The following is a 16,643-nucleotide window of genomic DNA, read 5'->3' on the forward strand; positions in this document are numbered from 1 at the left end:
AGGCTATAACTTCAGTATCAATCTTTTTATTTATGTGTATGTGCGTGTGTTACTTTAAGAGACAATATTCTGCTGGAGTCCTCTTAATTAGTCAGGCAGTGAGACTGCAAATGAGATATCCCTAAGCTTGTATGAAAATTACTTCTCGTTGATAGGTAAAGCATGCCTAGAATTATTGCATCACCAATCACGCTTACCTTTTGTACTTAAAAAGTCATTTGTAGCTATAAATTCATGCTGTGAGATCAGGTTTTGTATTATTTTGCAAGCTGCATATAATAAAATGTATCCATTGTGCACCAATTTCAATTATGGGATTGTTGGAGGTTTTTTTTTTTTTTTTTTTTTTGTTATTTTTTAAATTTATACAGACTGCTTGTGACACTTGAGTAAAATGCATCACATTTGCAAACAGTACCCTTAAGACAAAACTGCTGCCATTCTGTCTTCCTGCAGTGCTGATACTAAATGTCACTGTTGCCTGTTTCTGCCAGAGGCATGTTGTGATGGAGTCTGGCATTAAATTTGTTTCATCTTTTTGGTGCACATCTTTCACTTGGAATATCCAATTGCATTCTGTGGTTCGTGTATGTGGGGCTCTGTCTGATGCACTTATCTTGGTCCTTGGTCTGTGTTTTTCCTCCTGTCACCATGCCTACTCCAGATGCCATTTTTTTCTTGAAAATTAAATCCTGTGGTTTGCAAGAGTGGTCACCAAAATGTTTTGTTTTTTTTTTTAAAACTTGGTAGCAGACTAGTTTCAAGCAAATGTTCCCAAAAGGTAAATGCTCCCAACAAGTATGTGACTGATGAGTGAGGCTTCCAGCGGCTGTGCTTCTTGTTTTGTCTTCTTTGTCTTAACTTGCTCAGGTACCATTCTCTATGTTTGTAAATTTATACACAAAGAAATATTGTAGACATTTAACAGCAGAAATAGTTCTACTGATATGTCGTCTTCACATTCAGTTGTCAGTCTTTATTTGCACCTGCAAACAATGACAGTCAAGCTGAACATCAATATGTTGCCCAGTGGAGTGGTTGTGCCCTTTGTAGATGGAGAGCAGCCTTCCTTTCTCTGTTGCTTTCTGACCATGGAAAAACAAGTTACATTTCTTTCTAGGAGCATTGTGAGCCTTGAAATGTTTCTGTTTGGCAGCAGTGAATTCCTTCATAGTTTTGCTAAGAATCTTCTGTTCTTTACTGCCAGAAGGCAAAGAAAGAAGGATATAAAAAAATCTCTCTGAGCTATGTATAGGATATGACATAAATCCAGCACAATCTGATGACATTCTTGTATTTCTTTTCTCTAACTTTCTTTTGCCACCTCCTGTGAGTAACTGTCTTCTATATCTTGCCTGCCCTTTATGAGCTGTCTTCTGCTTTGTGATACATAAACACATACTGCCACGTTTCTTCTAAGATCACTTACTGTTCTCAGTCATGTACTGCGTAAGATATGTGGCACAGTATATTCATGTGTCTGTGAGCATGTCAGCCTTCTGTGATCTGTGTTAAATACAAACAGAGCAAGTGAATGTGATGCAGACGGATACAAGCAGCAAATCACAGAATCTAGAAATGGATGAAGCCTGTTTTAGAGCAGTTACACTACTGCACAGTTCTTTCTTTCTTCATCACATTTTCATGTGTTATTGTTTGATTTTCACACTCTTGCTTGCCAGCATTGTCCAGAGCTTCATTTGTTCTTAACCATGTTCTAATGCAGCATCTGTCTTCTGCTTAGTAAACAAGCATCCTTCCTTGTATGGTGTCCTGGAGACAGTATTTGTCCACTGTTCCTCATCTAATTGTTTTTTCTGTTCTTGTTTCCTTCATGTATTTCATTTATCTGCCCATTGCTGCCTTCATTGTGTTTTTTTCTGATTGGTATCTTTTATTCGCTATTCTCTACTACTCCTAACTCTAGGAAAAAATACACAGGCTTATATCTTTTGCTGTTCACATGAAGATAGGTCATATGCTCTAGACTCTTTATCTGATTGCTCTTGATTCAGAGGAAAAAAACTGGTTTGGGTAGATGGAAAAGCCTGGGTCTGCAGCCTGTGGCATATATACCATTCCTGTGACTGTTGGGGAGCAAGGATTTATGGTTGACCACTCTCAAAAACTTGTTGCCTGCTCACATTACAGGAGCATATGGATGAGATGGATGCAGAGTTAATATAGCTGTTTCTCTTCATTATTTATTATCTGATGTGTACAAACCCCTGTTAAGTCTTTGAGGGAGAGAAGGGAGCCTTGGAGTGTTAGGGCATAGGGTTGTAAATAAGGCCTTGGGCACATGAATAATGGAATATTTTGATGCTAAATCCATGTCTTTTTTAACCTAGAAACTTTATGCTTAACGGCTCGTTCCAAGCTATCAAACTGTCCTAATTTATGGAATTTGATATATTCTGTATGTTATTTTTCAGCCTCTAGGTTTGTAGAGAAAAGGTGCAAGTTTTGGTATTATTAATAATTTATGAATTCATGTAGTCTGTTAGAGATGCTGTGGGAAAGGCTGTAGGTTGAGCTTAGAGTTTGGGAATGTTGCCTGCTTGTAGCTCACCCTGGAGGGGTGACCTAATTGTAGTATTTATGGCTTTTCTGTTGGAAGACCAGAATAATTCTGCGTTGTCTTAAGAAGGGAAAGATGATGACAAATGGTGGCTCAGACCCTGAATGGCTTTTATGTGTGTTTGTATCTATATTTAGCCATGTTTTTAACATAGTCACAGAATCATCAATATGGAATGGTCATTTTGTCTACGTGATAACAGAACAACTGTTTTTACATCTCCCCTTGAGATGCAGAATAAATGATCATAGTAAAAATTTCTCACATTATAATCTTTTAATCTAGATCTAATTATTTACACTGGGCAGCAATATACAGGGTGCCATGGCCCAGGCAGAAGGGAGAATTTACTCCGGTGGCTTGATATTTTAAGATCCACAGAAGAAGGCAAGCTGTTTCATTTGGAGAAAAACTAACAAGAAAAATGTTCCTTTCTTGAACTTATATTTGACTAGTAAATGTGAAAGAAGAATTAGTTTATAGATTAAGAAAGAAAAGAGATTTTTCAATTTCCTTTCTGTCTCAGTAGCTAAGCTCACCCATTTGAATTTTCTGTCTACATGCCCTAGGCTTATATGGATCCCAATGTGTCTTCATTACAGCTGCAGAAAATCAGTCTGCTCAGACCTCACTGTGGGTTCAGAGCCTTACTTTGTAGTTCTGTGCTTCCCATTAATGTGCATGCGCTCTGTTGAGACCACTGTCTCAAATAATTTCTTGGGAATCTTTATGCAACTTTCAGTGTAATATGATAGAGTAAACATTATGAGAAATGGAGCTTTATGTGGCTGGGGAGGATGCATTTATTTAAGCAAAGGATCTAGAAGTTGGGCACTGTGTTTATGGGAATATATTTTATTTCTCTCAAATTCTTTTCAGGGTGAGTGAAGAGAAGGAGGTGACAGAAGAGCGGCTGAAAGCTGAACAGGAGTCATTTGAGAAGAAGATCAGACAGCTAGAGGAACAGAATGAGCTTATCATCAAGGAAAGGGAAGATATCCTTTAAAAAAAAGTATGAAAGGGCTCACTGTCTGAAATAAAAAGTGAACTATGGAGAAATAATTGTTCTAATTTATGGCAGAGAATAAATCTGCATGTGCTGCCATTCAAAAGCAATCAGAGAGATGACTTGTCAGCATGTGATGCTGGTTCATTTGAGCTTAAAACTGCCATCCAGCTGTTCCTATGATGTTGTTTTGCTATGAAATAGATATTTGTCAACTAGAAATGACAATAAGGAATTTGTGCATTAAAATATGGTTAGAGATGTTTTTTCTTTTAATCCTGTTAGGTTGTTGTAATTGAGGTCTAAAATATATCTTGCACTACTCTGGTGCTCTCTGCATCCTGTGAAAGGTAACTTAAATTGAAGGCATTTAAACCTGTATATTTGTACTCCAGGGTTTAGCCAGCTTGGACATTTTCTATTAATGTAGGTTTAGCTGATTTTTTTTTAATGCAGACTGTGACTTCCATTTTTGTTAAACTGCATATACTTAGTCCCAGTCCTGAAATACCAAATGCAAAATGATCTTGCAAGGAATCATAGCTTTTCTACACATCTTTACAAAATACTCATGTTCGTATCTCTCCAAATCTTTGATATTGAGGCTTTGTTGCTTAATTCCTCAGAAGGCAGCAATTGACTACAGCGGGATATAGAAGAGAGTTCTGCAACTGCAGTAAAAGCAAATAGCATGTAATTCATCAGCAGCTGTGTAAGTAGGGAGACTACTAATACTATTGTAAAAAGCACTGATGGAACTTAGCGTGCAGAGCTATTTTCAGTTCTGAGTCACCCCTTGCTGTAGAAAGAAATGGAATTAGAAAAGTTATGGAGAAAGGCTTGTTAGGATTATGGAGGTTTGCAGAACCTATTTTCTGAGAAGGGACTAGTGTGCATGTGTGCTTATGGATAGTGGCTGGCCGTATAGAACTAGGCTGACTTAGTGGTGAAGTGAATAGAGGAAGAGAAAACGCTGAGACAAAAGGGACTCTTCAAGCAATAGGCCAGTGACAGGGTCATAGAATTACTCAGGTTGGAAGGGACCTCAAGGATCATCAAGTCCAACCGCAGCCGAATAGAACAGAAATAACTGGAGACAAACAGTCCACAGCTTAAGCGTGAAGTTGGTGGAGGATTCTTGAAATTGTGAGGAATTGTATTTTACAGTAAAACACTGAAATGTTTGGAGGGAGGGAAGAGAGAAGGTGCTTTTTTTTTGTTGGAACTTGATTGGCTTATGAAAGAAATTCTTGTAATTTGTTGTTTTTGACAGCAGGGGACTGCTGTTGATAATGCAGCAGATCCCTTGCAGCTTAGTGGCACTAATACTGATAGAAAAAAGTTGTTTTGTTGTTTTGTTGTTTATAATAAATAATATGCACATTTACAAGCTTGGCTGGGCATGGAACAGTTCCTGGAAAATATTAAATCTGATGTATTTAAGAGCCATTAGATATGACTACAACTCTTTCACATTGATTACACTGAAGTAAATATTTTTTACTGTATGACATCTTGTGGATTCATTCAGTGCATGAACGAGGGTGGGATGTTACATTCCCAATGGATATATTCAATATGTATTTATATAATTTAGGCACATAAAAATTTCACTAATTCATCTGAGGTTTACTTGATTATTGGGAAGTAGCCATCCTTGCTTTTTTTGCTTTGTTTCATTGTTTTGTGGTTTTTTTTTCTTGTTAGAAAATGACTGCACAAGTTTGAATACCTTACAGGAATTCAAGTAGTCATGGCAGAAGGTTAATGCCTGCAATTTTATACTTCATAAAACTCTATAAAGACTAGAAATATAAAACAAGGTTATAATTTAAAACAACGTAATTTTAACTGTTAGAATACTTGCTTGTCATCTGACCTCTGAATGCTTGTTGTAAGATGAGGATTGCTAAGAAATATTTGCCAAAGTGGAATATAGATTCTGGCTATTTTTAAGTACAGCAACTTGAAATTCTTCTGAAATTTACAGAGTTCACTTGTAAGTAAGAAATATAATAGCATAAGGAAAAACCTCCAAGTCTAGTAAAATCAATTTTACGTGCTTTTCCCCCTTCCCCCAGCCAATTTATTTTCTATAAAATTACTTTATCTAGCCCAGTATTTAAAATGATCCTACAATAATAAATCAGTGCTTCTGATATAATGGTTACAGCTATCCTGTGAAATGTAATTTCAGCTTGGTAGAGGTTGAATTTGAATAGCATGGGGAGTGTGTGCTTTTCCAGGGAGATGTCTTTTTTTTTTCTTTCTTAAAAAGGATCTTGCAGAAAGGATATGCTTTGTGTGCTTGAACTCCTTACGTTAACAGCAGAATTTTCTCATTTTGTTGTTGTTCATATGTTTGTTGCTGTTGTTCAGAGGCTTGTGAACCCGTCTATTCAAATTTATTGTTGATGAGCTATAATGAAAGCTTGGAGGGGTGAGGGCATTCTGCAGCGGTCTCACAACAGGACTTTTAAGTAATGTCACAGAACTGAAAGAGGGATAGTATCTATCTGAAGTCTAAATTTACATTTGCTTTGGCCAGTAATGACTGAGTAGGGCAAGGAAGCTTGCATGCAAGTTTAGTTTCTGTTCAAATGAACTGTCTACTTCTACTGTGGTTGAAACTTGGAAATTTGAGCAGTCCTTACTAGCGCTTCCCCCAAAGGGAACACAACCCTTGTGAGCATTCAGTGATCTTCAGTAGGCTGGCTGTTTGTTAAGGTTGCCAAAGGCTTATTACAGTTTAAAAAAAAATAAAAATGAGGTGTTTCAAATAGTCATCTAGTCTGCTAGTCTATTTCTTTTTCCTAAAATGCTATCTTTAGGCCTGTGGTGTGTGATAGTTTGGTCAAAAGCTATTTTGACTTAGATTTTCACATGGTATGTCCACTTCAAAAAAGTGTGCACAATTTCTTTTTATATTGAAAAAAAAACAACAAAAACAAAAGCAAAAGCAGAAAAAAACCTTGACATAAGCTGTTTGAGTGAGTTCCAAAAATAAAAGTGGATTGTAGTATCATTGAGATTGGAAAAGACCTCCAATATCTTCTACTCCAACTGTCCACCTACCACCAACGTTTCCCCACTAAACCATGTTTCTTAGCACAACATCTAAACCTATTTTACATTGTATAAACTCTTGTAGGCTTATTTCTAAAAAGTTCTGGTGCCCATAGTGGTGTAAGGTATAAATTCTGCGATTACATCTTCTGATGTTCTTATTAAAATCTACCCAGTTGGGCCAAACATTTAGACTCTGGTAGAGCCCCATAACATGTGCTCTGGCTCTTTCAGTGCGTCAATCATAGGTCATCTGCACAGTCTAAACGTTCCTGTTCTTGTGGACTGCTGCATCTCTGACTCAAGACTGTAGTATATCCTTCCAGACTTGGAACTAACTTCATCCCATCTGCATCTGGAGATGTGAAAGGAGAGACAAGTCAAAAGATAAGAATAACTTGTGGAGGAGATAGTGTAGAGAGGTCAAAGAGTTTGAGGTCAAACTAGGGAAAAGGAGTGTGTTTTGGATGAAAGGTGGCAAAAAAAGGGAAAAAAAAAGGAAGTTGGGGCAGGCAGAGGTAAGATACTTGTATCTCAAAATGGTGGAAAAGTGAATCTTTTTTCTGATAGGAAAGATTAAGCAGGAATTAGAGTGGAAAACTGGGAAATGAGTGCTAGAACATGGCTGAGGGAAAGATTTGGAAAAGAAGGTTAATCTGGCCATGAATTATGTGAAGGAAATGAAGCTTGTGTCTGAGTTTAGAAGCGTTTGGTTTGAGGAATCAGACTTAAAGAAGAGCCAGAATGGAGGACCTGGAATTTGTCAGATGATTATGAGACGGCACAACTAAAGAGGATTGTGTCTGTTCAGTATATTATAGCACACACTAAGCTTTGAAACAGAATTCTGGAGTAAGCTAATGTGAAGAAGTTCACTAGCCTCTGTGTCTTCCCATACGTTCATGTTAAATATTTGTTTCTTGCTTCTGTATCACCAGATCATGTTGGATACATACGAACAACCTGAATTCTACCATTTTCTTTGGCAGGTTAGACTTGCAACTTAAATGTCCTTTGAAATTCTGTTAAGTTTCATTTGTATTTTCAGAATAAATGAGAAGCAGCATGCCATGTGCTCATAGGCTGTATGTGTTATCCCTTCTACTTATGCTGGGGGCTGTTAAGAGAAAAGCTTCTGACTTTTTTTCTGGCATATTTTCAAGAACCCATTATTAATTTAGATCCCAAATACGAGTTAATATAAGAAATGGGGAATTATCTTTTGTAAGATGCCCCAATACTGTCATGATAGATGTTTTGGAAAAAAAAAAAAAGAGATTATTAAGAAGCAAATGCTACTGTTATTTCAAAGCCCAAAGAAATTATGTTATGGTCTCTAGCTTTACTTGTTATCACTATTAAGGATTTTTTTTTTTAAATCTACGTTTGATGTTGTGCATGTACATGTGATGTTGATAAATGCAGAACCAAAAGCAGCCTTAACATTTCTGTGAATATTATTGTGAAAGGAAAGAAAAAAGACTATTTGCTTGCCAGAATAATCATTTTGGAGAGAAAAGAATCAACCCTAGTAATTACTTGTTTGGTTTATATTTAGAATGTACCTGGATTTCTTAAGCTTTTTGGTGGAATTATTTTCAAACAGAACATGATCTGTTGATTTGAAGACGCAGATGAGCTCATAACGTAAATCCTACATGATTTAATTGGTTAGTCTAAACATGATCACGGACTGTTTGCATATCTCCTTTTTGTTGTAACTACATAAGACTATTTAATTTCTTGATTTTGCATGCAGTTAGCAAGAATATTGATTCATCTAAAACAGTTAATTTTCTGATACTGATGGTGAGAAAAAATATTAATTTGCTGGAAGAGTAATGAGCTTCTTATAAACATTGTCTGGACTCTTTAATAAAGTGATTTCAGTTTTTCCATAGCAGTGCTCATTGTGTTACTCTCACGTACACTGGTAAATTAGTGATACTTCCATATTTCCTCATATTTTATCTTTTTTGTGTTAATGTGGAATTACTGTTATTTTTTTAGGGAAAAAATAAAATTACTGACTTGATTAATGCCAAAGAAAAAAATGAAAGGGAAGCAAAGGTGAGACTATAGAATTTACCTGACTTCTGTGTTCTGCTTTCCTCTCTATTATGTTGCATTTGCTTTTCTGACAGTGTGGAAATAAATAGGCTTTTTTCCATTCTGTTTTCTTTTTCACTCTGACCCACCAGTATTGTCATCACAACCAATGAAGTGAAATGATAGGTATGGCACAGAAAGCCTTTGGCAGCGTGCTTTGTTTTGTTGCATGTGTGGTGCTTCTGTCCTGCTGCTTGTGCTCCTGTCTGAACCAGACACGTGTTTGTGACTACCCAGTGCTGTCCTTTGAAAAAAGGCAGTTGTTTTGAACTCACAAAGGCAGCACACAGTGTCATGTAGAAATAGGATATGGAGATTAACAGTATGGTTAAGCATGTAAAAATGGCAGGTAGATCCCTCTACTGAAAAAAACTAAAGTTTTTAGTTTTTAGCAAGAAGAAAGTTTGTGTGAACGCCTTTTCAGTTACAGGAAGCTTGTGCTGAGTGCTTTTGGAAGTCAGGCTGCTTATTTAAAACTCAGTAACAGTTTTACTGCTTAACTCTGGCTAAGTCTAATTCTGATTTTTGGTTTTGCTGTTGTTTTGTATGCTTAATAATCACAAGGTACAAATTGAGGGATTTGAATTACAGTTATCCTTTTTCTTCTGTTTCTCAAGTCAGCTTAGAGTTCAAAATGCATCCTTTTCTGTTTATCATATGTGGACATATCCTATATGTCATTTTGTGTATCATAATTTGCTTGAAGGCATGTGAGTGGAATGAAAAATTAGCGATTTATAATTTTCTTCCATTTTATCCAAGCACTTCACTCTTTGAAGGTGTTTCCTTTACTATTATTGTAGATCTCCTGCTAGTAAATGTTTCTAAGCAACCATTACAGTCCATTGAATAAAAGCTGAACATATTAAAAAGTCCCTGAATATTTATATGCTATTCTGTAATGGCAGTATTGGCTAAATAATGTATGTATTTAAGAACTTCTCAAATGTAAAATAATCAGTCAAGGACTATTGGGTAAATAAGATATTTTGAATTTTTCATGAACTTTAAAACAAGGTGAAATGTATTGTAATGTTGAGTGTTCAAATGGATCAATGACTGGAGATTCATTTAGAGCTCAACTTTCTATTTTTTTTTCCAGCTAGCACCTTTGAGCACAAGCTAACCACATTGTCCATATTATGAAATTGTCCAGAATTGACAGGCAGCATCTAAACAATCAACATCAGCGTTTTTTGAATACAAGCTTGAATATTGGCTTGTTGCCTGTGAAATAGTATTGTCAGTACAGAACTACAGATGTGGGATAAAAGAAGCAGAGCTGCTAGTTTTGCAATTTATACTGGAAAGCATGGAATGACATTATTCTTTCTGTGGTTAATTTAAGAGAGATTCCCATCTGGCAGCTCTAATGTGGAAATTTGGAGTCCCAGTGGGGTAAATGTTGAGGGGTAGCAGCATTCTCACATCTCAGTCTTGGTGTTTCTGAGTTGCAGTCTTGCTGGCTAAAGAGCTTGAATTATACTCTGTTGGTAGTGTCTAGTAGGAATATACTTCACAGTAAACCAGACTTCCATTTCAAGAGGACGAATTGTATCTTGAGTGAAAGCTTGATGTTATCTGTACTGTAGAGTTTGAATCTCATAACTGGGTATGATGATAAGTAGAAGTGGGGACAGGCACCTTGGGAGGATGGTGCTTGGGAGGTTGCTAGGCTCTGTAGGTCAGGAAGGCCAAGGCCCAATGAACTGAACTTGACAAGGGGTGCAGAGAAGAACAAAAGGGCTTCTACAGGCACGTGAACCAGAAAAGGAAATTCCAAGAAGATGTACCTCCCACAGAGGATTATACATTCATGCTTGTATCAGTGGACAAGAAGGCTGAAGTGCTCCTGCCTGTCCAACATTGTTACTTTTTATGATGGCATAACTGCATCAATGGACAAGGGAAGATGTCCAAATGAACTTCAGTATGGCCTTTGACATGGTTTCCCACAACATCCTACCCTCCAAATTGGAAAGATATAAATTTGGTGAGTGGACTGTTCGAAGAACTGGTTACAAGACTGTACTCAGAAATGGTGGTCAAGGTCTCAATGTCCAGATGGAGATAAGTGACAACAGGTGTCCATCAGGGGTTAGTGCTTGGACTGATGCCCTTTAATACTGTAATCAGTCACATCAGCAGAGGGATTGAGTGCACCCTCAGGGGGTTTGCAGATGACACCGAGAAAAGGCTTTTTTGTGCTAAGGGTGTTGAAGCACTGAACAGTGTGCCCAGAGAGGTAATGGGTGCCCCATCAATGAAGACATTCAGGATCAGGCCAGAGGGGCTCTGAGCACTTAGTCGAGCTGTAGGTGTCCCATGTGTATGGGGAGGTGGACCAGGTGACCTTCTGACTCAGTTCTACGAGTTGCACCTATTTGAACTTAACAAGGGAAACCTGTCATTAGAATTGTAGCTTCAGCCATGGCAATCAGCCATAGCAATCTCATACATCAGCATCAGTTTCCTTAACAAAAATGCTGGAGGTAGGTCATGAAGAAGGTATTTCCCTGTAGAAATCATCCAGTATACCAAGTGTGAAGCACATCTTCCTTTCAGGCATCCTAACTGACTAGGTTAAATTTTGACCCTACTCTTGTGGCTGCTGCTGAAATGTTGATCTTTACGTATGCGAGCTTTCAAAGTGATTTTTTTTTTTTTTTTTGACTTGTATTTTCTTTTATGACATTTGGGCTCATTTGGAAACAAAGACTGAGTTCTCTTAAAAGGAGGCATAAATGGGAAAATGAGATCATTAATTGTTGAAGCTGGTACTGTAACAAATTGACTAGAAATGTGGATTCAGAGAAATTGATGTACTTTATCCTTCCAAACTAAATGAATTCTCCATCTGCTTCAGCTTCTCAACTATAATGAGGACGTTGGGCTGACTCTGCTATTGGTTTCTCTGTCTCCCTGAACTATTTAGGAAAGTTTAAACATTTCTTGCATGATTAAATACACTTTCAATAAATCAATCTCATAATAATTGTTGTTCAGGAGAGTTCATTATTCAGTTTAGTCTTTTAAATTACTGTTCTTCTTTAAAGGATTCTTCTGATGTAATGGCTTCTGCTAAATCCATTTGCCATACTCTGGCTTGTAATTACTTTAGATTTGAGGAACAAAATGAATGACTTTATTATTAATCAGTAGCAAATTTGTCTTACTGTTTTTAACCTTAGAGTGGCCTTCGCTCATGAAATAGTTTTAATTGTCTAGATAGCAAAACAGTTCATATCTCTCTTTCAGCAGAGATTCAGTGAAAGCAATTACATAGCTTTGTGTATTTTCTTCTACCATGCTCTACCTTCCTTTCCATCCCCAGATGTTTGTCATGGGGACTATCATCATGTGACTGTTTGCTGTTGAATGCTGTCAACAACTGTCTCTGGAAGTCTAGTTTTGGTACCTGGTTTAAGCCTGGCTTTTTTTCTGACTGGGGCAATACTTCTTTTGTGTATGCTGTGGGGAGTACACAGCACTTAAATACAGCATTAATTTAATGTTGGCTACTCCACTGACTGTTGATCTAAATTAATTTTCTTGGTGTTCATGCACAATGAAAATTTGAATGATTTCTGTCTTCCTGTTGTTGTGGGATTGCATAGTTACTGACAATGCTTTTGGAGCTGAGAGTCTGTGTTGTGATTTTCTGTAGCAAAATGCCACCTTGGATTAAAGTTGTCTAGCTGCTGAGCTGTCCTGTGTGAATCTCCTCTATTTAGCCTCCAGTGTTTAACATCAGTTCTCTGTCCACAGTACAGTTTTCAAACCCATCCTTAATTTCAAGCTGCCAGTCAATGCAAACTAATATGAAAGCATTTTCAGCTTTGCTAAACTTGTTAGGATCCGGTAGATGTTGCATTAATATCTCATTTTCAGAAACCGCTTGGATAATGATAGTGGGCTAGTTGCAGAGTTAAAGACAGTCAATAAATCTCAGCTTTTAATATTTGGAGGGATTCATTCCTGTAACAGCTTTGTGTTGATTTTGTTTCCAGCATCAAATGTAATGTTTAACCAAAGCTAAGAATCTTTCAAATAATGCTGAGGAATTGTAGCAAACCTCCAAAGAGTAATGAATAGTATCTTTGAAATCTTAATTCTCTGGCTCTCTAGGAGGTCATTAAAAGTGTAAGTGTGAAACTGAATGGAATTTCTCAAGATACGAGAGCTTCTTAGGGCACTTCTGTCTGTACCCTTTATTCATGAACCTGTTTGTATTATACCTCCTCGTTGTGGTTTCAAGAATTGTGCTTTTTCATTTCATATCTATCTTTTCATGTTCACATACTAGTGTGTATATGTTTATTTAAAAATATTTTTAATTGTAATAATGGAAAGTTTTTACTGAGGGCTGTATGGCCACTTTCATTGCATATATGTCACCAGTTTTATATAAAGGTTAGCCCTTTCTTGGGACAAGAATACCCCAGGGTTATAGCACAGGGAGTACAGTTGTAGTAATAAAGATTATGTTGCTGATAAGTTCCCCTCAAGGCCCCATGATGGTAATACCTCTATATTTTGTCTTTAAAGAAAACTGCTGAGAGGCAATAATTTTTTTTGTATGTGTCCCATTTTCATTAATGCATGGTAATTGATGGAGTTGCAGTGACTTGTAACAGTAATGAGTTCTAAACATAAGAATGCACTCCTTTCTAATAAGTGAGCACTGCTGGGGTTTAAAAGCGTACTAAATCAGTTGCTTTAGTATGAATTTATTAGTTTTTTTCAGCATTAGCTTTAATAGTGGTTATTTACATAAGCGTACATCCCATTAACCGCCATCAGGGCTGGAAAACATGCTGAACTGTTCATATTTTCATATAATTATTGAACATAATGGTTTCATTTGCATTTCTAAACAGTGATGTTTCTGTCAGGCTTGGAAATAGTGTCTTTACGCAGTCCCTATTTCACATCCACTTATTTGACATCGTTAAATTTTATGCTAATGTGCTTCCCTAGAATATCATCAGTAGGACAGATGCTTGCGCTTTAATATACAAATCAGAGATGCTTTTCCCTCCCCCCTCCTCTGAACTGCAAAAGAAATAAAAAAAGCATATCTGCACTTTTTAGATATAGTTTGTTTCATTCTAAATAATCCATAAGAAATGAAACTTGGCTCTTACCCCTGCTAGTCACTTCTGAGTGTTGTAGTGGATACCCTGTTTATGAAAGGTAGGGAACAATCTTTTCCATGGAAGAGCAAGAGTCTTGTAAGATTCATAGCAGTGGTTGTGGGAAACTAAAGAATTGTAACCTTGAGATTGCCTCGTGCCTAAGGCACGGAGCCTTGTGCAGCGAGATGCTGAACTAGGCGGTAGTCCATGGCCTGGCCTTCCTGGAAGTAGGCCATCACTGTACAGAAGGGTTGGGAAGGGAAAAGTTTCAACTTCGCAGCTGTTTATTTTTTCTAAAAAGATGTTTTGCTGAGTCTGGTGACTTGGTACTTGTCTGCAGAAATGTACTTGAAATTCTACATTGTTGTTAGTTTTACATTTAAAATAGCTTTTCCTGGTTTTTATAATTCTGCAGATGGGTAGAGGTATATGAGCTGCTCCCTAAATGGTTATTGCATGATCAGTATTGTATTGTACTCCTTATGTGTATGTGTATCAGAAAAGATTTGATACTTGGCATGGAGTTAACAGTGGAAGCAGAGCATCAGTAACCTAAGAGAGAGTGCTGATAATTGCAGTTTTGTATGAGGAAATAACTGAGTAAAAGAACCAAAGTGCTACCGTCAGCAAAACCACACTGCTTTTCTTTCATTTAAAAAATGAAATGAATACTTCACAACGTGTTCTGTTTGAGTTTTATCTTAAGATTACTTTCTTACTGTTTTAAGTAATATAACAAAGTTAGGGCAGATAAGTGCTGCATGCAGTCTGTGGTTGTCACAGGAAAGATTAAATATGAAGATGTGTATGATGTTGCATAAGAACCAATCATGACCTGATTAAATAAGAATGGAAACCCAGTGAATTTCAAGCTCAGTGCCACGCTTTTAGTGACTTACAGTATGTGACACTGGGTGACTCTTTTCTCTCCTATATATGTGTTAAAAGATTTGGGGTGCTGCTTGCTGGCCTTTCTATGACGTGAAAGGTTAAATGTATGCATGCTCGTTTATGGTGTTTTATGGATACCCCTGGCTTTGAACAGTGCAAATGTGGTAAGTCTCTGGAAATCTTTAATTAAAATGTTTGAGCTGAGCATAAGACTTAGATTTGTTACTTTTATTCTATATTATATATTAAAAAAACAAAAAACAAAACATGCCTCTCTTCTATGACATCCCCATGAAGAAGGCTTGAAGAAGGCACTCACAAGCAAAAGGGGTTTGGGCTGAAACGAAAAGGCATATTTTATGCATAAAGGACCACGTGAGAGCACTGGAGATATACTCTGATGGGTTCTGGGCTTATGGTGTCTTTAATTATAGATGATTAACAATTTGCTAGTTGCTTTGCAGACAAGTATAGAGACAAAAATCCCTACTGGGAAATGCTTGCAGTCTAAGACCTCATAACGGGGCTGTGTGAATCTCAACATTACAGCTCTATTTCAAATCAAGAGAAGTAGTAATATTAAAATGTCAACAACAACAAAAAATCCATTTATGTTATTTCAGAGAGAACCACTGTATGTTTGAAGTATATCTCTATTACAATTTTGAGCTTGAAACAGAGCAAAGAACCAGTTTATAGCAAATGATTGGGAGTGCTTTCTGGTAAGCCTTTTAATCAGCACTGAAATACTATCTACCAAAGCAAAGTAACAGCTGGTGAAGTGTGCTAACTTCATCTGCAGAGTATAGAGGAATTTAAAGAGAGCACCTCTGTCACACAGAGTAGACTGTTGTACTGCACAGATTCTGAAGTGACCTCTTGTGAACTTCTCATTTGAATCCTGAAAGGAAGACTCTAGTTAATTGTCAGATATCCATATTTTAATATGTAACCATAAAAGGGTAAAGTATGATGATTTTTAACATCAGAAGATTAACATTTTACCTTTAAATAAAATATGATTAACTGGTACAGAATTAAAAGTAACAGAGCTGAAATATTCAAACTATGACATTGAGGTGTCAGATTATGCATCAAGTGTGACAGTTTAAGTACTGAAGTGATTTAAAAATGAGCCAGCTGAAGGACATATATCCCAAGCATCGAGAATAAAATAGAATGAAACAATTGTGGCTATCAAAACTTTCTCATACCTTTCTGGCTGAAGGAACCAGATAATCAAAGTCTAGTGTTTTTCACGGAGACTGCATCTAGCCCGGTGCCAAAGCAGGTGCAGCAAGGGAACTGTCGGCATGCTATGACGGCATCCCACACTATGATTTGAAGCCTGCCAGATGATGATTATGTTTAAATTTAATTGCCAGGCAAGACTATTGCTTCTGTATTCATCTACATCTAGCAAGGTTCAAATATGATTGATCCAGCAATGCATCTTGTCTTTCAGTGTTGTACAGTCAGCCAAGCTTCCTATTATCCCTATACTGTCTGTGGTAAATTGGCATATGTTTTGATAAATGAAACCACATACTTACCATTGAAAGTACTTAGTATTACTGTTTGAAAATCTGAAAATGCCACTGTGAAGGTTTGTCATTTGACTTCTGCATATTTTAAATCCTTGTTAGTAAAATTATTGTTTTCCCCACTTAGTAGTTTTGCAAAGTCAGCTTGGAATTTGGCAGTAAAGTGACACCTTGCTGTCATCAGACGTCCACCACATGAATTTTTGAGCGCAGTTTGGGCATTTAGTAAATCTTGTAAAAGCTATGACACTTTTAAACTGCTTACGGTGCCTCAAAAAGAGGAATGGAAGGGCTCATGTTCCACAGCA

The 16,643-nt window shown here is 37.0% G+C and overlaps 1 protein-coding gene across 3 annotated transcripts in view; it reads left to right on the forward strand.

The window, feature by feature from the left end:
• The window catches only part of KIAA1328 (KIAA1328 ortholog), a 180,182-nt gene that overhangs the window by 18,754 nt on the left and 144,785 nt on the right, over positions 1 to 16,643 (forward strand). For all 3 annotated transcript variants that reach the window (XM_042831185.1, XM_042831186.1, XM_042831187.1), the window contains one exon: positions 3,461 to 3,576. In XM_042831185.1, coding sequence (XP_042687119.1) covers positions 3,461 to 3,576 — 116 coding nt within the window. The remainder of the gene's footprint in view (positions 1 to 3,460; positions 3,577 to 16,643) is intronic.

The sequence above is a fragment of the Centrocercus urophasianus genome, unplaced genomic scaffold (genome assembly GCF_019232065.1).
Source record: "Centrocercus urophasianus isolate 14NV4802_14NV808 unplaced genomic scaffold, USGS_Curo_1.0 seq_35, whole genome shotgun sequence".
NCBI classification, from domain to species: Eukaryota; Metazoa; Chordata; class Aves; order Galliformes; family Phasianidae; genus Centrocercus; species Centrocercus urophasianus.